This window comes from Sylvia atricapilla, chromosome 5, assembly GCF_009819655.1.
Source record: "Sylvia atricapilla isolate bSylAtr1 chromosome 5, bSylAtr1.pri, whole genome shotgun sequence".
In the NCBI taxonomy this organism is placed as follows: Eukaryota; Metazoa; Chordata; class Aves; order Passeriformes; family Sylviidae; genus Sylvia; species Sylvia atricapilla.
Genome location: NC_089144.1, coordinates 47625907 through 47647524, shown reverse-complemented (window position 1 = coordinate 47647524; position 21618 = coordinate 47625907). Strand labels below are relative to the sequence as shown.

Below are 21618 nucleotides of genomic sequence, written 5' to 3'. Positions count from 1 at the left end.
GGAGAAGCTGTTGAAATGGACGGAAATAAGCTCTAATAGCATAAGCACCTTTTCCATGGAAATAGCTGCATATGAACTGGAGAATTAAAATTATTTCACTAGGCTGGTTCAGAAAGCAGCATTAAGATACCCATATAAAATATGAGGATGGCTGATCTCTTGAATGTGTGCTGCAGTATTCAGAAGGAATACTGCCCCTCTTTTCATGCCCAAAGTCGTGCCAAAGTTGTCTCAGTGCAGAGACTTCTGAGAGTCCGAGGCACCACCATGTGCCTTTATGGAAATGGTGGTTCCCCCAGCATGCAGTGGTAGGATGGATAAAAAGAAGCAGGACAACTCGTTTTCAGCCCATCACCTGCTATGTCTGGTCTCTGGCTGATGCCAGCCCCTTCTGGCAATCCCCAAAACCAAAGCAGCTTCTCACACATCCATTTGTTCCGACAAAATCAGAGACATCTGAAGGGGCCGTGCCCTGGAAATGAGTCATGGAAAGTGTTAGGGGCACTCAGAAGGCAGAAATGCTGCTGATTTTAGTGCTACCAGCAGCTGTACCTTCTCCAGCTCTCAGGACATCTGTCTGGAGGCTGTCACCAGTTGGTACACACTTGGCAGGCTGATGTCACAGTGTCCCCATGACACATTAGTGTGCCAAAACCAGTGTTTTTGCACTCTTCATGCCCCTGTCTGCCTGCCTGTCACCCATTACATTCTGCTCACACACTGAGCCTTGGGGGACACCTGTAAGCACCCAGGCTGCTTTTTGGGGTGTTACTGGGGCACACACAAGCTGTTCCATGAGCTAGACAAAAGTCAGGTGGCTGTGTTGTTTTGCACTGACTCTGGTCTCAGAACCTTTGCCTTTTGTCAAGCTTTGGCATCAGTGCTGGGGCCACATGGTTCCCTTTTCAGAGCTGGTTATCCTCCAGCCAGGTCAGTGAACAGGAGGTAGAGAAACATCTGCCTGCAGAACTCCACATAGATGTCTCCATGCATAGACAGTAACCAGGGACAAGAGGGACAAATAAGTCTATTTTGACCTCAAAAGCATGCTAAAAATATCCATGTGAAGCATCTTTCATAGCATTCTGCTCACCCTGGCTAGACCTTAGCAATTTCCTTTTCTCCCATGGTGTTTGTGCTGTCAGCATAGGCTGTAAGATCTCCAGCATGGGGCCCATGCCTCCCCCTGTGTGTGCAGACATTGTCTACAGCCTTGGGATGAGGCAGTTTTTCTGAGGAAAAACCAAAGACAATAGCCAATTCTGTTGAGTAAATATTTCTTTGTAGTCTCTGCTGAGTGCCTGACTCTGTACACTGCACCACCTACCAGGGGAAAAGCTCTAAGGGAGGGAGCCCTGCCTTCCTCAGCCCTCAGCACAGACTCTGTGGGTAGGTTCCTGTGCCCAGGCCCTGCCCTCACCAGCATTTCAGGGAATTTTCTCAGTGGGACCCCAACAAAAAAAAAAAAAAAAAAATTGTGAGCAATGAGTTTTCCCATTTGGGCTCTGCTGAGGAATTTGTCCCAGGATATCCTCAGCCCTGGAGCCTGTTCCAGGCTGGTGCTCCAGCCCAGGACGCCGTTCTTGCCTGTGCATAGCAGAAATCTTCTCGCCTGAGGTTATCCATCACCGCCCCTGACAGCTCCTCTGATTGCCGTGGCTGTCACTCTTGAAGCAAAAAGAGCCCTTGACACTGACTCAGGAGAGACTTGCGTATAGCTGGATTTTTTAGATTGGCACCCAGCGCCTTTGCCATGTTGCCTTTGCTTGCAAATTATTTGATATCATTTTAATTCTGAGCCGAATTAGAGCAGTGCACGGGTTGCCATAGCAACCATTACCTTGTGCCTTTTGGTCTGACTCATTGCAGACAATTACTCTTGCGCTCCAGGATTCACAGATGTGATAGGAGAAGAATCATGTGCTGGGCTTTCAACTTTTTTTTTTTCTTTTTTTTTTTTTCTTTTAATTTCCTTCCCAGCCTCTCTTCCATTAACTCCTGCCTACCCAGCACCAGTAGGGATGTGTATCCCCGCCTAAGGGTGTTCGTGGGAGTGGGTGGGATGTGTGAGGTGATTTGTGTGTGCATGTGTGTGTGTGCATACATAACCAGCTGCTCTGCAGTGTGCTGTGACATCCCTAGGCTCCCTGGGTGTGTGCACATCTCACTGGGGGCACACAGAACCACAGAGCAATTTGCACTTCCTGCTGTCTGTGGTGTTTTCCAGGTAGGTACAGGATTGATCCCTGTGGCCATGGGGTCTGACGGAGTGTGCAGGGGCTGCCAGTAAGCACTGGGCACTTAGGGAGACTGGCAAAGTGCAAGGGTCAGGAATGGTGCAGGACCTTCCATTTGAAGCTGTGTGAAGATCCTGTTTAACCACAGGCAGCCAAGCAAGTGGCCCTGACACCCCTGACGCCACCTAAATCTCTGTGTGAATGCAAGGCCAGTTCATTACCTTGCTCACACCTATCCCCCCAGTGCCCCACCATGTCTTTTATCCAAATGCTGTTGCCTGTGGCCTTAGCACAGGTATAACTGATGTCCTGAGCTCTATTAGCACCTAGAGTTCAGCAGAGGAGCAAAGCCACCTGAGAAAATGCTGAAAAGGATCACATGAGCAGTCTATAGATGTGAGGATGAAGGTGGTAAATGTCACAGCAGAGGAGGTTATAGGAAATGCCTTGGTTTAGCTTAAATTCAGCCAAGGCAGAAGGAGACAAGTTTTGCAGGGTGAGAAGCACAGAAACTTGGCAGATCTGAGTACAGCTCCAGCCTCCTCCTAAGACACATTCTTTTAGCCACCAAACTCATCCTGAATTCTTTTTCTCCTGCTCCACCTATCACCTAAGGCACAAATCTCCCAATCATAAGGATTTGTAATGGGACTCTGACTGCCATCTCTTTCCCTCCAAAAGACCTTTTCCTTCTCTTCCTCTCACTCGAACACAGAAACCCCACTCACAAGATCACAGATAATTCTGGTGAGATGGCACCTCTACACTCTGCTGCCCAGTATGTGGAGGGTGTTCTGCTGCTGCCCCGTGGCACCGCTTTCACAGGCAGCAGTGCAAAGTCTGGATTGTGGAGGGGGAGCAGTTGAGCTTTTGGGGACAGTGTGAAGCACACATTTCTGTGAAGATCCTGATTCTCTTGCCCTCCATCTGTCTGTGATGACAAGCAGCTGCTTAAGCTGGCTCTACAAGATACCAAAGAAGGCTGCCGTGCCTAGAGCCCTGCCCTGCCCTCCCTTAGAGGTCAGAATTGAGGGGATAAAGTGAGGATTGCTTACATATCAAGCTGAGCTAGACCTTGCAAAGGAGGTTAAAACAAACAGCATAATATTCTTCAGCTATTTGGAGAATTAAAAAAAATATGAAAGAAGAAGTAGGGCCACTTCTGGTCAATAAGAGTGAAATTGGGATCAAGGAGTCCATAGTCTGAGTGAAAACCAAAGAGGACTCAGTGCCCAAGTTACCGATAAGGACAAAAATCTCATCCCTGGGGAAAGAAACAAGCTGAGTGCTGCGAATAAGCAGCTCAAGCTGATTAGTGCACTCACAGTGCTGGGCCTGGGTGCTTTCTGGCCCTGGGAGAGCTGTGTGGAAACACACACAGCAAAGGGCTTTTTTCAAGTCTGCACACAGTGGTGACACCATGCAGTCTGCAAAAGGGAAAATTCAGCAGCTAGGATTAGAGAAGGATGAGAAGTAAGTTTGTCGGTCTTGGACTTTTAAGTGTGACCTCTGCAATGTTTGTAGCACTTTAGAGGAGGTCTTCAAGGGAACTATAATTATTACCAAGCAGTTAGGGGAAAAGGGAGTCAGGCAATATGAGTTTATCAGTGCTGGATAACACCAGGCCGAATCTACATCTTTCCTTCAGATTATTGTTTTCCGGGAAGGCAAAAGAAGTTTCAAAGGTCTCATTTCTGTATTTCAGTAAAGCATTGACAGGTGCCACATAAGAAACAATTAGTTAGACTGGAGAAGATCAAGTGAGGCAGAGGAGTTGTAAGGGGCAGGGAGGGAGAAGGCAATCTGGGAAGACAGCAGCAGCAAGATCACCTGTCAAAGTCTAGCAAAATGTTACACTGCCCACGGTCACCCATGGGATTGGCCTTTGCAAATATTGACCTGAGACCCTGACTCAGATAACTGTGAGAAGGAGGGAGTATCCTGAGGATTCAACACAAGAAGGCATTGCTAGTACAGGGAAGGACCAGGATGTTGTAGAGGAAGCCTTATTTGACCTTGGCAGGAGCACCAGAAACAGAATGAATTTCAGTAGTACGATAGACAAGGTCATATGCTTGACAACTAATAATAGAAATCTTCTGTAAGCTGGGAACTCTGAGAGATCTGGCAGAGAGCACAGCAAGCAGGACTGGAGGCAGTCCTTGTCTTCTGGAAACTGTTGAGCCAATTTTGCCAAGTCTCAGTGAGGATCCTCAGTGTGGATCATCAGTATAAGCTCTCTTGCTCCCTGATGCCCACATTAAATTCAGGGAACCATTGTCATCTGCTGAGATCTGTCCTGAGGACCTTGCTGAAAGGCAGCTGGATAGACTTAGTGGTAAACATATCCTGAGAAAGCTCAGGAAAAAAAATGCTGGGATCTTCTGTATCAGGTGGTGGTGGCATGACAGTGAGTCACAGCATGATGCAGTTATGGACAAAGCAAATGCTGTTCTAGTGCTTAGAGAGGTGTTCCCAGTGGGAAAATACATTGATGCTGCCACCCAAAGCCCTGTGACACCTCTCTCTGGTCTGTGTTACAGTTTTGGTCAAAGGAATACAGGCCGAGACAGGAGCAGACAGGATGGGCAGATGATGAGAGGAAAGGGAAGTCGGGCTGTGAGAGGAACCTGGGAGCACCCAGCTTGTTTAACCGTGTCCAGCCAAAGGCAAAGCAGATAGTATTGCTGTCATGAATGTGCCTTGGAGGATACATTTAAACCAAAGCACATGTTGATATGAAGATGATGTAGTACAGACAGGCCAGCAAAATACTTTGGGTGCAAAACTAGAAGTGGGTTTCTATCTGTTAGGGTGATGCAGCTTTATCCAGAATCTGAGGTATAAAGACAACAGATTTAAGCTGGAGCTTGAAAAGTGTGTAAGAAAGTGACGGTGCCTTGGATAGGAAGAGCTGAGACTTTGTTAGCCTGTAGTCCCTTGACCAGGGAACAACTGAAGCCCTTGGTCTCACCATATCCCTGAAGTAAAACCAGCAACTAGCAAGGTAAACACTCAGGGAACTTCCCATTCACTGCAACATTCCCCTTGGGCACAAGGCTGGGCATTCTTACCCTGCACTTCACACACTCCATGATTTTAGTCATGACTGAATAAAAAAAAAGCGCTTGTTAATGCAGCTGAAAGCCCCAGCACAGCACCTGAGAGGCCAGAAGCTAGGGCTGGCCTAAACCCCTCTCTCAGCCTTTGACATTGTTGTGGTTTCTCTTGATTGCTTTGGGTTTTGCAAAGTAAAGAACAGTGAGTATAGAAACCCCTGCTTAGGATAACAAACCCTTAAAAAGCAGATGGGGATGTGGGGGCTGGTGTGTTTTGTGACAGTTGAGTAGACCAGAGCAGGGAGAATCTGAGAAGCAGCTGGTCATAGGCACTCATTGGAAAGGGTGGATATCAGTCAACAAGAAGACAAAAATAAGGGGGGGAGAGAAAGAATAACTGGGAAATCCAAGACATTTATGTCCAGTGAGAGATATGTGAAAAATAACCATATGAGGCTGTGAGTGGATGAAAAAGTGGAAAATGTTGGAAGAGGATCATCCTTTTAAATAAAGGGCTGGATTTTCTCTTGCCAAGAATTGTATAAATCTGGAGGCTCATATTTAAAATGCACTGAATTTTTTACTACTGTAAAGGTAGGATCAGAACCACTTCCCCATAATCTGCCTCCCTCAAAATTACCTGTTAGGGTTTTGTCCTAGCATTTACATTTGCCTCCATCTTTAAAGCAGGAACAATGTTCACACAGCCTAGTGAGTGTACTGTGAGATGTTCTTTGGTGGGAAGGAGTAGAGAAAAATGGCAAAAGTCATGTAGTGTCTGCAATATAGAGCACAGATACTGGTGCATGAGGAGAATACTTCTAGAAGGAGGAGGAAAAGCTGGAAGCAGTGTGACAATAGGCTCTAGTGTTGTTCCAGAGGTGAGAAAATGTTGTCAATGAAAGACTTAATGAACTCAATCTACATATTGTACCTAAAAGAAGACTGAGAGATTATTTGATTTAGAGCACAAAGTGCCTCCACAGAGACAGCTGCTGGTTACTGAAGGTTTGTTCTTTTTTAATCTAGGGGAGAGAATAACAAAAACTGTGACAGAAAAACCAAACAGATTCAAATGATTTAGTAAGCGTTGAATGCTATCAATGAGCATGAATAGATTTTGTCAGAAGATACCAAGGGAAACAATATTTTTCCTTTTCTTGAGTGTTTTTCAAATCAAAGGTAGATGCCTTTCTGGCAGATTCCACATAGCTGCATAGAAATACTCACTGTTGGTCTTTCTACAGAATACCTTCTCCAATTTCTGTTTCATAAGCTAAACAGATTGAGCTCTTTTAGCCTTTCACAGGAAGGCATTTTCTGCCACCCCCAAATAATGCTTGTGGTTCGTTTCCACACAATTTCCAAGTAGCGTGCGATACACAGAAGGTCAGACTGGATGATCTAAAGTCCCTTCTGGCCTTTATATTCTCTGAATCTCTGCCTCTGTGAATTCATTAATGTTTGCAAGCTCCCAGAGAGCTGCCAAAGGCAAGCACTATAGAAATGCAAAGCATTGTTGTTACTCTGCATATTTCCCTGGAGCTGGTTGAATATTGCAGGGTATCATCTGTGTGTATTCCCCCAAATGAAATACCTGCATTCCTCACTCCTGCAGTGCCCTTTCCAAGTTGATTTTCTGCAGCTGTGCTAACAAACAAGTTTATTCCCAAGTCAGGACTCAGAAAAAGCAAATGTGAAGGGGCAAATCTCTGCCTGGAGCCCCAAGCAAAGAGTGGCGTGTTGTTGTCCAGGCCCAGAAGCTCCTCGCCAGGCAGAGTTATTATTGGCATCATGCTTTGCTTTCTCCTTGGCTCCAGGTGCCCTGCACATGGCTTCTGCTTCGCTACAGCACAGCAGAACTGTGGGAAAGACTGATCTGGCCCCTCTTGGGTTCTTTTTCCCCATTCTCTAAAGGGAGAAGGGCTCTGAGGATGCTGCCTTGTCCCCAGGTTTCCAGGGCTGCAATACATGTGGAGAGCACCCCAGAATGACACAGGAAATGTTTATTTACTCACATTTCGTTCTGTAACTGCATTCATTGGTGAATGCTCGTTGTACTGCCCATTATTCTTGGAGGGAAGTCTTTTTTGCCCTCAGAAATCCCATGCTAGGACTTGCATCTATCTAGTCAGAGGATAGAAGCTGAGCCTCTGACCTGTGCTTCCAATCAGTGCTAGCAAACACTCTTCAAGCCAGCAGAGTGGGCTGCTGATGGACAAGATATTGAGGAGGAATTCTGTTTTATATATATTTACCTGTTATATGTTCAGAATTACATGGTTATTATATAGGATGTTACCTGTGTGCATGAGTAGATATGTAAGCAGGACAAATACATTGATCAATATCAAGTAGTTATCAAGTAGTAATCAAATTATAATAAATCAAATTGCAGAAAATTACAGCCCACTCCCAGATAGTTCATGAACTGAAAAAGCCTAGAATCATCAGATTAATGTGTTGGCTTTGCTTTTTTTTTCTGCTCTGTGTTTCTGGTATTATATGAACTGCTGAGTAGTAACTGTGTGCACTCCCCTACCTACCTGGCAAAATTAGATTAAACTATGTGTCATAGACACCATGCTATTAAACAATAATGGTGATTCTCCTGCAGCACATACCTTTTTAACAGAGCAGCTGCCTCAGCTGTGAGCGGATTAAGAGGAGCTGCGTTCTGCTCGCAGTTTCTCTCTGAAGATCAGGCTGAGCACAGCAGGGTGGCTGAGCACAGCAGTGTGAGTAGGGTGGCACAAGGGTCTGCTCCTGGTGGGGTTTAACATCCTCCATGGTTCCATCTGCGTCAGGATGAGCTTATCCTTACAGCAAGGCAGTGTGGTGAATTGTGTGAATTCAGCTTAGCACTGAAAGTGGCCAAGTGGGGAATTTAAACTTCTTAGCTGTGTGTGATGGACCCAGCCAGGGAACAGCTGGTGGAGAGACTCTTTTAGCTCTAGGGGTAACAGCTTGTGCACTTGGGGGTGCAATAGGATTAGAGAGCAATTTCCATCCATTTCAAAATCACCTTGCACAAGAGGGTCAGGAATCTGGAGATGTAGGAACCCGTAGCTCCCTATTTGTTACATTATGTTCTAATTAAAAAAAAAAAAGCTTTTGGAATCAAGTTTGACCTGAATATAACTCCATTGGCTCCTGCGTTCTTACACTAGGGATTAATTTGGCCCTTTCTACTTTTATGTAATGAGCTGATCACCACAGTATCTTATCCTTGTTACACAATCACCCTTGTCTGGTGTGTCCCTGGAGCAGTGTGTGTGTGTATGTTTCTAGATCTAGGGTCTCACCTTCGCTGGCTGTGTGTTTAGTCCTAGAGCCTCACCCTGACTTACACTGATATATTGTGCGCACATTCCCTCCAGCTTCAAACAGTGTGTACACACAAGAATGTATCTGTGGGAATTGAGGGGCTTTCTCCTTTGGCTGCCTGTGTCCCTGTCCTGTTTGCTTCTGCAGGGGATAGGGAAAGAGTGAATGGTACTATCAGGGATCTCATTTAAACAAGAAGGAGCATAGGAAAATACATTCTTTATTATTATTCTGTAACAACAAGCCAGAAATATAATATACCTTTAAAAATTTTCTGTCTCATGCCAAAGAAACCTCCATTCAATCATTTTAGAAAATCTTGTCGCTCTCCCTCAAACGGTAAGAAAAATTATAAAGGAATTACAGGTGCTGTCTGTTCCCTGCAAAGGATGTGCCTGCCTGTCCCACAGGTGGATATGTGGAGAAGGGGAGCAGGGGGAACAGGAGGGGTGTTCCTGGTGGCCCTGCCAGCCCTACAAGCCAAATAAAACCCTTTCCTGGGGTTTTATTTCATGTGGCATTGGAGCAGCTGCCTGGAGCAAAGGGTGCATCCAGGGGGACTCCCCCCACGCCCAGCCACGCCTGCAGGGACACCAGGAGCCACTGCTGTCCCCACACAGCAGAGGAACCCGCTGGCTGGGCACACAAGGAGCCATTCGAGGTCTCATTCTGTATCCAGCATCCCGTTCTGTATCCAGCTCCGTTCCTGCTGCTCGGGGTGCCGTGGGCCCTGCAGGGCCTGTGGGCAGGGCAGCAGCTCAGCCTGACTGCCAGGTGTGCTGGGGAACAGAGAAAGAGCCTGTGTGCAAACACTGCCATGAGGAGAGCACTTCCCAGAGAGCCCTGCTACTCTGCTCTGCGTGCAGAGGGACAGGTCCTCATCCTGCCAAACATAGTGTTTGCTTTCCAGTGGGACTCCTCATAAGCAGCCTTCATGTTTCCCAGCAACACTCAGTTCTCCCCTTTCCTGTCTTCTACTTTCCTGGGTGGGTTTCTAAACATAGCAGTCCCTTGTCTAGGGTTGAGATAAATCCAGACTTTCTGCCGTATAAATTAAAACAAAAAAAAAAGGAAAGGATGGGCAAGGTCATCACCAGCCCCACGACACAGGATATAGAAAATATTATTAGCAACAAAGAAAAATTGGTCAGGGCAGGAGGAAGTCACAGGGAAGGTGCAGGGGAGGGAGGATTTCACACCTTCAACCCCTGCATTGTCCCCTACCTTCTTCCCATTAGTTTCACCTCTAGTCTGTTCCCTTAAAAACAGTCTCTCTCTTACCACACACACACACATACACACACACACACACACACATATATAGATCCCATTTGTTTTGTGCAATATGTCACCATTATTTGATGCAAGTAAAATATAGATCTATAAATATACCGCTCTGACTCAAGTCCCATTTCAAGTATGATTACGGAGTCCAGTGTGGTGAAGGGAGAGGTTCCCCTGAGAGGGAGGCTGAGGAGGGGTTTGATCCAGCAGGCAGTGTTTGGTCCTGGCTTGCTGGGAATGTGGAGCAGCAGTAACACGCATACGGAGTCTGCAGTGCACCAGTTCTGCCCTTCAGAGCAGGCTACACTCGGAGCAGATGGGATGGTTGGAGTGGCTGTACAGTACATGGGGGAAGAGTCCTTCCTCCTCACATTTCACCAGCCCCCCTCCTTCTCTTCCTCTTCCCCACAGTGTGCTGGAAGCGGGGGAAAGTGTGTGCGCACACTGGTGGGTGGGCTGGCTGCTTCTCCCAGTTCTTCCTCCGTGGCAGCCTGGTCTTCTGCTTCCCTGAAGAACATCCTCCTCTGCCCCGTGCATCCCAGTGTTGAAGGGGAAGTCATGCTAAAACAGTGCAGAGCATCCTGTCTCCTTGGCTCTGGTGACCTTGGCCAGAGCAGGAAGGATTTTGCCACTCCAGGCTGTGATTAATGATGTTGTGTGCCCACCGGACAGTACAACCATCTGTGTGGGGCCAGAAGGAGCGAGGAGCCAGGGTGCATTGCTTCCACTGGGATCCAGTCACAGGAGGGCTGTGATATGTCCAGCAGCACTGGGATTCAGATGGAGCAGGTGGAAGAGGTGCTGTGCCCTGGCAGGGTCCACCTGCAGAGCATGCAGGGCTCTAAACACAGGTTGCTAGCTGAACACCCTGCAAAGCTGGGCTGGCTGCCAGGTTCCTGATGGCAGGGATCACACCATCCACAGGCACCGTGGATGCATGACCTCCGGTGTCATCTTCCTCGCCCAGGAATACCCACTGTGACGGGTTAGAGCAGGTTACCATGGCAATGTGCGCTCTCCCCTGGAGACAGCATTTTATCCCACTTCCAGTGATACAAAATGAGTCCTTATGTTGAGTTCCTTTCATTTTTTTTCCCCCTCTCACTTTTTTTTTCCTCCCTGTCAGGTCAGAATGAACTAAGACTAATAGGAGGCACTGCAGTCTGAGGCCTTAAAATCTGGTTGGGGGAAGTCACCCTACGTGACAGCGGCAGTGTGCACAGCCGTGTGTGTGGGCACACTGGGGTGCAGCTGTGGGTGTCACTGGACACCCCAGTGATGGTGAAGGGAGTGCATGTGGGCTCTGCTGCCTCCCGTGCCAGACCCTTCCTGGGCTCTCCCACATGTGCCACGCTGTGCTCCACATTCCAGCCTTCACCTCAAGACCTTCCAGAACTCTGCCCACTCTTTCTGGTCACCCCAGCTGCATCACCCTGTTCCACACATCATGCTGGCCCCTGTGCCAGTCATGGCAGCTCCTGGGTTGTGTGACTCTTCCCCTGACACCTTTCCCTAGGCTCACACTTCCCAGCACGCCTTATGCTCCTGGTAAGCCACCTCCTCCTCCTCTAGTCTTTCCTGATGACCCACTTCTGATCTGCCAATCAAACATTTCTAAATGGAGGCTTCATATCCTTACCCTCTCCATTTATTAGAGAAGACATAAAATAGATAAGAACACACCTTTTTTTTTTTTTCTTTTTTTTTTTCATGCTGTGTACTTATTTCCACAGACTGCTGCTATAATCTCAGTAACTTTGCCTCTCTCCATCCTCTCCTGCCAGTTCCCACTGGCTCTGCACTTCTGCACTGTGGCTGAGATGTTTTTGTTACTCCTCAGTGGTGTGTGCATGTTTTTTGTCTGAAGCAGAAGGTGATACGCACTACTATGATCAGTGTAAGGTAAAGTGGCTGGATGTGTCCATGGCTGCATGCAGAGGGCAGGCCAGCATGGGCATGAGTGATAGCCCTGTATGTGCAGGTGGGGTGCCTGGATGCCTGGAACTGGGACCGGCTCTGTGTGTGTGTGTTGGGATCAGAATGAGTCAGTGTGTGTGTGTGCAGGAGGATGACTCTGTGCCTGTGCACCTGCAGCAGACGACACGTGTGTCAGCTCAAAGGTTTGGGCTTGGCCAGGAGCAAAAAGAGGGACACTGTGCTGCTCCCTGGCAGTGTGTTAGGGTGATACAGGTATCCTTCCACCTCTAAAAGTGAGAAGGGAAATCTCCCACCAACTACTGCCCTACCACAGGGACCTTGCCTCCCTTCTGATGTAATCTTGGCAGCACTGATTTGTAGGGTAGGCAGCAACTTAGTGTCACGCCACAGCAGTGACCTAACGGTGAAGCATGGACACTTCTGGTGTCCTGCTCCCACACAAGGTTTCCCACAGCTGCTCTCTGTTTGCAGAGAACTCTTGACAGGATACAGGACGACTCAGGACTGAAGCTGAGAGGATGACACAGGTTCCCAGAAGGTGCCAGCTGCCTTTGCAGCAGGCATGTGCGGGAAGCTCTGTGCAAGGGCATGAGGCACAGCAAGCACTCGAGGTCTGACTCTACTTTATTTTTCTGGGAGGGCCCAAGGGTGAAAGGGCACAAAATGGGCCTGGGGCAGAGGAGAAGAAATTGAGCCAGGTGCCCTGACCCCCCAGAAGCATGTCATACTACTTGGGTGAGTGGAGCAATAGCACAGTCTGTCTGGGAAGATGTATTTTGGGAGGACCCCATGCTTGACTGCTCTCAGGTACCTTTTCTCATCGCTGTCCCTTCCTTCCTAGAACGGTTTCACGCCACAGAAGAGATTTGTTTTTGTTCTTCGTGTTCACCTTCTGTGTCACCCATGAGTGGCTGCCTCTTCTTCAGCTCCCGGTGGTACTTGGCCATGAGGGAGGCATAGATGCAACCATAGGCAGCTGCCACCACCATCATGATGCAAACGATGCCACAAACCACCCCTGCAATGATCACAGTGCCAATAGCCCGGCGCACACTCACGGGCCTGTACCGCTGTTTCTGAGGGCATCCCACACTGGGCTCCACTTCTGTTTCTGGGCCTGATTTAGATTTGGAAGGAGCAGGGCTTCCTTTAGTGCAAGGTGGGCCAGTATTGTCCAGCACTGTAGAGCTGTTCTCGTCATCCAGCTGGGAGCAGTAGTTGAACATCTCCATGGGCACCATTCGCATGTCCTTTCCTTTCAGCTCCTTGGGCAAGGTGCAGGCCAGCTGGTCGATTTTCCCTCCTGTTCCAACAGAGATCACAGGAGTCAGTCACAGCTCCATCCCCATACAGAGCAGCCTTAGATCCTCAACTGGGGTGAGGCCATTCACACCTGCTAAAGTATTTTCCCTGCAGAAGCTTCAACCATGTCAGCTGGCCAGCATGCCTCTGCCTAGGTCGGGTTTGACACTAGAGCTCTTGGTGCATGCCATCTGCATAGGCCAAGACATGGAAGCCCTCTGAGATCATTTAAGTCAGCCCCATATTGTTTAGTGAGTTATATAAGTCTCAGTAGAACCACTTTAGAAAAGGAGAAATTAAAGCAAAAAGATAGGACCAGGTTGTACCTTCTGAAAAAAATACCCACAACAAATAAACATCCCATCTTCTGACAACTAATCCATCTTTGTGAAAATAATGACAGATGTTGAAATAAATGCTTGAGTGAGTTTGGGCAGCTTCCTTGGAAGGGGAGGAAAAAAAGCAAAATTATGTCTGCATGCTTTCCATTGACTTTGTGATATGGTAGTCAAGGAAAAAAAAACCAAATAAAAAACAAACCAAATTAAAAAAAAAAAAAAAGTGGAAAGTGGCACTCGTATGCTTGTTTGATTCTGCTCACACAAATGCATATTTCAGACTGCAGTGTAGCCATAGGCAGATATAATCTCCTTGCAGGATAGCTGTGATCAGCAGGGATGTGACAGCTGACTGTTGCTATCCACATGATTTGAGACCCTTTCCTACTCACTAGTTCCAGAAACAGAAGGTCAGGCCTTCAATCCTCACTCCTGTAAAATGTGCCATCTTTCTTTGAGTTGCAACTCCTGAAAGCATGTCATCCCATCAGCATTCCTGATAGGTGACATGTACCTTCCTAGTCTTCTGTGTTTCAAGGAAAATCTGGAAATGCAAACTTGTCAAAATGCTTGGTTTGAAATGATGATTTTATAGCCAGTCTTACTCGGGGCCTGCCTTGTTAATTTGAGCTGTAGGTTGGGTTCTCCAATATGAGTTGCAGTGTTTTTCCTAAGTGTCACTGTTTCCTAAGGCTTTGGTTTGGGTTTTTTTTGGCAGCAAATCTGACACTTTACAGCCAAATCTGACTTCTAATTCTCTCAGCTTAAGAATCATTAAGAGAATGGGATGGTTATTTCCAAGTGTGAAAAGCACTTCTTCTCTTTAGGCAGAAAGAGTGAGGTGAATTCATAATCCTAAAATTTTTAATGTTACTTGAGGAAAATTCTTTCTTCTCTCAATATTAAAAAAAAAAAAAAAAAAAAAACCAAAAAAAAAAAAAAACAAACAGGTAATAGTTCAGATGAGAAACAAAAGAAGGAAATAGGAGCTCTAGGGCTGCTGGGGACTCCACAGCCTGGCAGTGTTGCTCTATGAAGGTGCAGTGGCACTAATGGTAGCAGGGTCCTCATGCTCTTTGGCTGAGGGCTGTCCTTGTGGTCAGCCTGACCTGCCAGTTGTACTTGCCGCTGTCTCTTCCCTGCCTGCCTTTGCTTGCCTTTCCTGGAGGACCAGCACTCCTCCACCTGCCCCCCGCAGCACGAGCACCTACCTCGGTAGGAGAACCACTCCATCCAGTGCTTGAAGTCTCGGAGGTTGCAGTCGCATTCCCAGGGGTTATCCCCGACCTGGAGGTGCTGCAGGCTGGTCAGGGGCTCGAAGGTGACCCTGTCCAGGCTCTGCAGGCGGTTGGACCTGAGGGAGAGGGAGCGGAGAGCAGGCAGGTCGTCAAAGATGCCCGAAGGGATCTGGGCCAGGCCGTTGATGGAGAGGTCCAGCTGGCGCAGTAGGGCCGTGTGTTGGAGCAGGTCCTTGTCCAAGGCCCGGATGCTGTTGTTCCTCAGCTGCAGCTCCGTGAGGTTCCCCAGGTCACTGAAGATGTTCTGAGGGAGCTGGTCCAAGAAGTTGTTGGATAGATCCAGCCTCTGTAGAGCAGAGAGGTTGGAAAACACTGCTCCCGGCAGGATGCTGAGTTTGTTGTTGAGAAAGAGGAAGGTCCTGGTGTTTGTGGGGATGTCTGAAGGAATGGAAGAGAGGCCCAAGCCACTGCAGTCCACTTCCAGGTTGCCACTGTTACACTTGCAGGAGGAAGGACAAGCAAAGAAGGACTCAGCAGCACATAGTGAGAGCCAGCAGCCAAGCACTGGAAGGTGAAAAGCAGGGAAGGAAGAGGGCATGGATTAGATCAGTGCTTTCCCATCTTCACCCACCTCCGACTACAGCACAACCTTCACAGCAGGGCCCTTCACTGCATTGCCCTGCAGTGTAATGAGTTTCCTCACAGCTACATTCCATTACTGCTGGCCTGCATCCTGACAGCATGACTTTCCTCTTAGCCTGTTTTTTATGAACAAGCAAGTAAATATCCTTCCAGTTTCAGAACAAAGGCAGAACAGTGCATCCCAGTGGACTCTGCTAAAGGATACTGGTACCTGTCAGGGGAGAACGGAGCAGAGAGTGGTGGGAGGTGTCACCTCTGACAAAGGATAGCTCTTTCTAAACAGTCAGGGTAGAGAGGCAGGGCCAGGTATATTTAAGAAGTTCTAATTTTTCAGAAACAAATATCTTATTAACAAGCTTTTAAGAGAAATTAAAATAACCAACATTTCAGGTGTACTCCTGAAGTTTGAATACTAATATTTGTAATAGCTAAGACTCATATCTAAGCCTCTAAATCAGGGCATTGTTTGCTTACCATATTCACAGTGTGTCATATGGGCCTTGTGTTCACTTTTTAATGAATTACATTACAAAGGGATGACCAAGACAACCGCTGAAAAGTAACAAGGAGTCCCTAAATCACTGGACACCTGGTACTTGCCATTGCTCTCAAAACAGTTTCTGAATCCCATAACAACAGCCCCAAAAGCATCTCTGAGTGGCCAGTGACCACCCCCATCCAGAGGTGGTAACTGGATGCAGATCCAGCAATTGCTCATATTAAGAACTTTGGACATATTCTGGGCTACAGTCCTATGTGAATCATGGGGCAAACCCTGAATCATGGTTACCAACTGGGCAGACACATAAAGATCAGTTTAAACCACATCTGACCAAAACTGCCCACAACAATGGAACAAGGAAAAGAAGTGTATGTTTGTAACTGACAAATGCAGTATCAAGAAAAGAGTTAACACACACACACACACCCTTTCTCCTACACTATTTCAAAGTTAAGGTTGGAGAAACCACAAATGAGCATTCTTTGGATTCCAGATACGGGTCTAGATCTTGCCAGTGGCACCAGGGCACTAGTTACCGACCTTCCCTGGGAGCCAGTGGCTTTTGAAACTCTCATTTTTGCAACAAAGAAGCATTTTCGACAAAAAAGCAGGCTTTGTACCTCTTGTCATTAGAGGAGTGGGAGTTATGTTTAAGCAGACTATGTAAAACATTTGCATCCTTCATCTTAGCTCCTTTTGTGGAATTGAGATGGCACAATGAATTCCACTATTCTTCAATGTGGGAAGCAAATTCAGCTCCCTCGCAGTTTTTAAGGTGACAAGTTTGAGCATTTGACTAAAACTGAAGCAGGTTTGTCTGTACATCAAGCCTGTCCTCTCCCTTTCTCACTTGTCTTCAGAGAATGCAGTCACTTGGGCTGGTAGAGTCTTTTGAGGGGTGAATGGTAGCTAAAGGGGATGGATTTCCTGTCTCACTTCCCTGCAGTGGCGGTCAGGTTCTTCTGTCCTGCTTTTCTTCGAGGAACCAACAAGCAGCTGTTTTACTTCTTACTCTTGAAGGAACTGAGAAAAGACTGCCACAAGAGACCCATGCTGTGGAGAAGCTCTGCCTGGAGCAGCTTTGCAGCCAGCCATGCTCTTCCTCTCTTCCTCTGCGCCACTCTCTGGAGTTTAATCTGACCCACAGCCCATTTTTTTATAGCCAGTTTCTTTACAGACTTTGCTTCTGTCAGCGTTGTGCCTTCATATTCCAATCCTATCATCCTGCACAGGGCAGGTTTTGTGTTCCCAGTGATCCTTGTGAGAATTGGCAGATTTGTGGATTGCTAGTCTAAGAAGAACTATCCCTTTTGAATCCTAAGCTATATGACTTTATTAAGGACCGAGGGATAAATGTTCAGGGACAATATATCAGTTCTCTCTTATTTCATCTGTCTTTCACAATTCTTCAATAATTCTTTACTGTCCTACAGTTGAGATCTCAGGTGCACATCAGCCCAGGCCATGCCAATAAATATGCTCTTCTAAGGAGAATTATGGATCCTCATGGCAAAATGCAAGACTGGTCTTTACCCAGAGCACCTCTGTGCTTTCTTGTCATGCAGAGGCTGGGGCCCACAGCAGAAACTGCCATGAAAGTAGATCACAGCCTGTGGACTACTGCAGTACAGGTACTGACTGGCTGGCTGACAATTAATTCTGTTCAGAGTATGTCACACTCTTGTTATAGGGAGAGAATGAAAAAGAATGGGAGCTAGAGTGGGGAAGGGAAAGAGCCATGAGTCATTCAAGTGACCCCCTGTCTTTTCCTGGACGCTTAACAAAAGCCCAGTATTAATAATAGATTGGCAGCTGTGATGATGAGATAACAGCTGCTTTATACACCAAGAAAGGCAAGAGCAGCCCATGTGTAATGCTATCCAGGTGGCATTCTGCTCAGGGCTTATCTCTCAGGATGCCTGGCTGCCTGCGGCGCCGGCTGGGTGGCTGTGGGCTTCCACCAGTGTGTGTGTGCTGGCAGTGGCTGGCAGCGACAAAGTCTCAGGCAGCTGGCTGTGGTTATGTTCAGGAAATGGATTTGTGCCAAGCTTCTGCAGCCATGTAGGATATGCCAAAAATGTCTTGTTGTTGCCCATACATTGCTGTATGCTTTTGGAAATATTTTACTAAAGTCATACAGAAAAGAGGTTTCGTTTTCATTTCCCTGCAAGAAATGCATCCATGAGGATGTGGGCTGAGGCCAGGGAATTCGTTGTGTTGGTTAAGATGCAGCTTTACAGGAAAGAGAGGCAAGGAAGCAATAGACAGAACTTGAAGCTGGCTTCCAGCCCACAGAAGGAGTGATAAGAAGTGTTTTTGTGTTTGGGGAAGATCAGGTTACTTTGTGAGGTGTTTGGTGACTCTAGTAGGTAACAGAAAGCTGATCCAGGTATATCAGATTAAGTCAAGAATCAGAAGCATTCATTATAAATAATTTGCACAGTCTAGTCTGTGAGGATGGATTACAAAGATGTTCGTTTTCTGGAGAAGGAAATAATTCCCCCAGCTTCTTAGAGCTGCAGCTCCAAATGTGACCAGGAGGACCGAAACAAGGGAAACCACGGTCTTGCTTGGTGTCTGGGCATGCAATAGTGAGGGACACTCTCCAAGTGTCCCCTTTACTCTGCTGTGGTCCCCAGATGCTTATCTGGAATGCAGATAAATTCCCAGAAGCCCTACATCACCCTAGCAATGCCTGCTCTGCACGCAGGGGTACCCTAGCAGCTGTCCCAGCCCTCTGAGAATATGCACAGGCTGAACGTTTACAATTTAATTTGAAAGAGAGCTTCCTTATTTACTCCTTGATTTTCACTCCATGTGGCAGTGCCCAGTAGGAGAATTCTGCCTTCACATCCTGCACTTCCTTCTAAAATCTGTTATGACTTTTGCTGTGAGGAGCTGGGAGCCTTGCTCAGCAGCCTGTGTATAAACCCCAAGCACAGAGAGGAGTCTGCAGCTCACAGGATACTGATTTTAGAAATGTTCAGGGTGGATCTTTGTGCAGTGGTATCTGTCGTGCTGTTTCTCACCTGCCAGGCCCACTGGAATTCAGAAGCAATCATCACTCGCTGTCCCACTTTAAGCCCATCTTCAGCTTTAGAATATCACTCTCCCTCCCAGCTAGCCTGGCCTCTAAAGGAATCAGGAATTAGTTCAAACATCTCCATTCTTAGCTGTCCCTCTCCCCTGTACTTAACCCTGATGTGACCTATTTTCTTCCCACTCCCTTGACAAACAGGGTTAGTGTAGCTGCTACCTGAGCAGGCATTACTTACAACAAGCCTCCTGCCACCTCATGAGGAATCTGCTCCTCCACCGGTGGCCAGCACTTGCAGGCAGCATCGTGGTCTTCTCCAGCGTGTCTTCACATCCACCAGCCAGCCTGGCACACGGCCCCAGCGGGAGAAGGAATGACCTTGTAGCCCGCCTGCCAGGTCCTGGAGGGGGAAAGCAGAACAGAGAGGATGAGATTCACCTCCCTGGGCTGAGCTCAGTGCTGTCCTTTCCCCTCCCCAATTAGTGTTTTGCCTTGGAGGCATCAGTTCTGTTTTGGAGGAGAAATGGAGGGTATTTCAGGAGGTGCAGTATGTTGAAGGCACAACATTAATTCATTTTGAACCTCACGGTGCAGAAATATAACCCGATTCACCTACGTGCCAGAGAGAAGTTTGTGCTTGAATTGCCTGCTGTGGTAGCTACATTTGCCTCACACTCAAGGTCAACCTGATGAATTGCTAAGGTGACCCTGGCAGGGCAGCAGACTGGGGCTCACTGCTGTCACCTCCACGCAGGCTGGTGCCACCTGTGCATCCTCTGCCTGACGCACGGCTCGGGCTCGCTGAGATCTGGGCACCGGCGGCTGCCAAGCTGCTTCTGTCCCCCCTCCTCCTCCTCCCTCGGCTCCACCACACCCCCTTCCCCATGCCGTATTCCCTACCAGCGCTTCCTGTCTGTTTTAAGGTAAAATGGATGTGGTGGCTAGAGCAGCACAGCTTCAGCCTGGGGATTTCCCACTGCAGCAACTGCAGGAGCTGAAGAGCGAGCGAGCCTCGGAGGAGAAGGAGAAGGAAGGACCTGAGGCGGGGGAGACTGAGTGGGAGTGTTGAAAAGAGAGGAATTGCATCTTAATTAGTAGAAGGAAAAATCCTCAGTCTAATTAGAAACCCAAAGACCATAAACTCTCCCCTGACAATAAGTGACTGACAACAGGTTTCAACTTCCCTCCTGCTTCCCTTTTGGATGCAGGGAGGCAGGAAAAATGAAAACACCACAAACCCTTCTGTCCCCCTGCGCACTCTCTGACGTGCCACCCACAGTCACAGCAGCAGTTAGATGGACACATTTCAGCCAGAGTACAGAAATAAGCCATTCTCCATCCCCTCTGAGGGGCTCTGACAACATCCACAGCAGCTATTTTAGCTGAAAGCTGCACTGCCACCAGGACACTCTCCCCACACACGTGCCAGCTGCCTACCCTCCCCGAGGCTTTCAGACTGATTTATTTTATATGGGAGTGTAAACCACCAGGAAATATTAAAATCAACATCTTGATGAAAATTATGAGCAGGTTCAGTGCCTAGACCAGCACGTTTGCGAGGCTTTTTGGATCATTTACCTAAATGCCAATGCACCAAATACCTCTCATGGCACAGAAGCAAATTTAACCTTCATCCATTGCAGCCCCCCGCTCCCCAAACTGAGCTGGAGCCCTTTCCCTGCAGTCCCCACCGAGGGAGAAGCTGCAACAAATAGCTGTCCCCATTTGGTGCTAGTGCTCGACCTGACCGAGGAGACTTTTCAGTCTCTCCCATAGAAACGTCTCCATCCTAAATGCCACCCCTGAGGTCTGCTGTCCCCTCCTGTCCATATGCAAAAGGAGGATGAAAAGCTGCAGGCACTTACCTGGAGGGGTTCTGCCTGCAGCCACTTCCACCCGACTCCCCGGACACTGCCCAATTCCAGCCTCTTCCTTCCCTCTCCCTCCTTGACTTTCACTCCCCAGCAGCAGGCTTTCCGTGTGCTCTATTTAACTCCCTACAGCACTGGAATAAACGGCAGAGTTAAGCTGACAGCCACAGAGCCTTATCTGCCTGCTGGATAGCGCCAGTCGATCAGCTCCAAATCCCGTTGCCAAATCATCACGTCCTTGCTCTCAGCATCAGGGGCAGCCGCCTGCCATGCTCTGCCTTCCCCTCTTCCCCACCTTCACTCCATCTAACTTTGTCAGGGTTATAGATAGCTCTGTTCCTTGTGCTCTTGCCTTTTGGCTCTGTTTTGTAACACCCCATCTGTATCAGCTGGCTTGGTTCCAATTAGGGGGGCTAAGCTATTAAAAAAAAAAAAAAATCAAAAAACCCAAAACCTTGGGTGCTTTGTGACTCAGTTTCCCTCTGCAGTATCCCCTCAGCCCAGGGTCCCACTCAGACCATGTACTGGTGTCTGTCCCACCATGCTCTGTGCAATTCATCTGTGCGGTCCCCAGGCAGCAACGGGGGCTGAGGGCAGGGCTGGCACCCCCAGCTGTGAGGATGGGGACAGGGTCAGGGCTTCCACCCCCAGCTCTTTCTGCTGCAGCAGGGCAAGTCCAGCTCTTGCACTCATTTCTGGTACCTCACGGGCGCCTCTTTCCCTCAGGCAGCATCAAGGCTCAAGCAGAGAGTGCAGGGTGGGAGGAGCAGCCATGTATAAATAAGCCTTTTCCCTATGTTTAGAATTTATTACAGTGCATAGTGATTAACACCTGTTCAGGCT

General features: G+C 47.9%; 2 protein-coding genes across 3 annotated transcripts in view; one reads left to right on the top strand and one right to left on the bottom strand.

Moving 5' to 3' along the window:
* CACNA2D4 (calcium voltage-gated channel auxiliary subunit alpha2delta 4) overlaps window positions 1-21618 on the top strand; it is a 125699-nt gene that overhangs the window by 64398 nt on the left and 39683 nt on the right. The gene's annotated exons all lie outside the window — the stretch shown is intronic.
* Window positions 10583-21250, bottom strand: LRTM2 (leucine rich repeats and transmembrane domains 2). 2 transcript variants are annotated; one of them, XM_066319414.1, is made up of 4 exons: window positions 20770-21250; window positions 19143-19304; window positions 14697-15287; window positions 10583-13148 (listed from the first exon to the last, which is right to left on the bottom strand). In XM_066319414.1, the coding sequence occupies exons 2-4, from the start codon at window positions 19207-19209 to the stop codon at window positions 12694-12696; spliced, it is 1113 nt and encodes a 370-aa protein (XP_066175511.1). In that variant the 5' UTR covers window positions 19210-19304; window positions 20770-21250; the 3' UTR covers window positions 10583-12693. The 2 variants fall into 2 exon arrangements, with proteins under 2 accessions (XP_066175511.1, XP_066175512.1); XM_066319415.1 differs by lacking the exon at window positions 20770-21250 and having other exon boundaries at window positions 19143-19307.

What these genes read in the sequence shown, in the direction of transcription:
- LRTM2 (XM_066319414.1), bottom strand. Translation starts at nt 19,209, where the DNA reads ATGCTGCCTGCAAGTGCTGGCCACCGGTGGAGGAGCAGATTCCTCATG. An exon ending in GAGGTGGCAGGAGGCTTGTT is followed by an intron (nt 15,288 to 19,142) that starts GTAAGTAATGCC and finishes TTCACCTTCCAG; the next exon opens with TGCTTGGCTGCTGGCTCTCA. An exon ending in GGAGTGGTTCTCCTACCGAG is followed by an intron (nt 13,149 to 14,696) that starts GTAGGTGCTCGT and finishes CTGTTGGAACAG; the next exon opens with GAGGGAAAATCGACCAGCTG.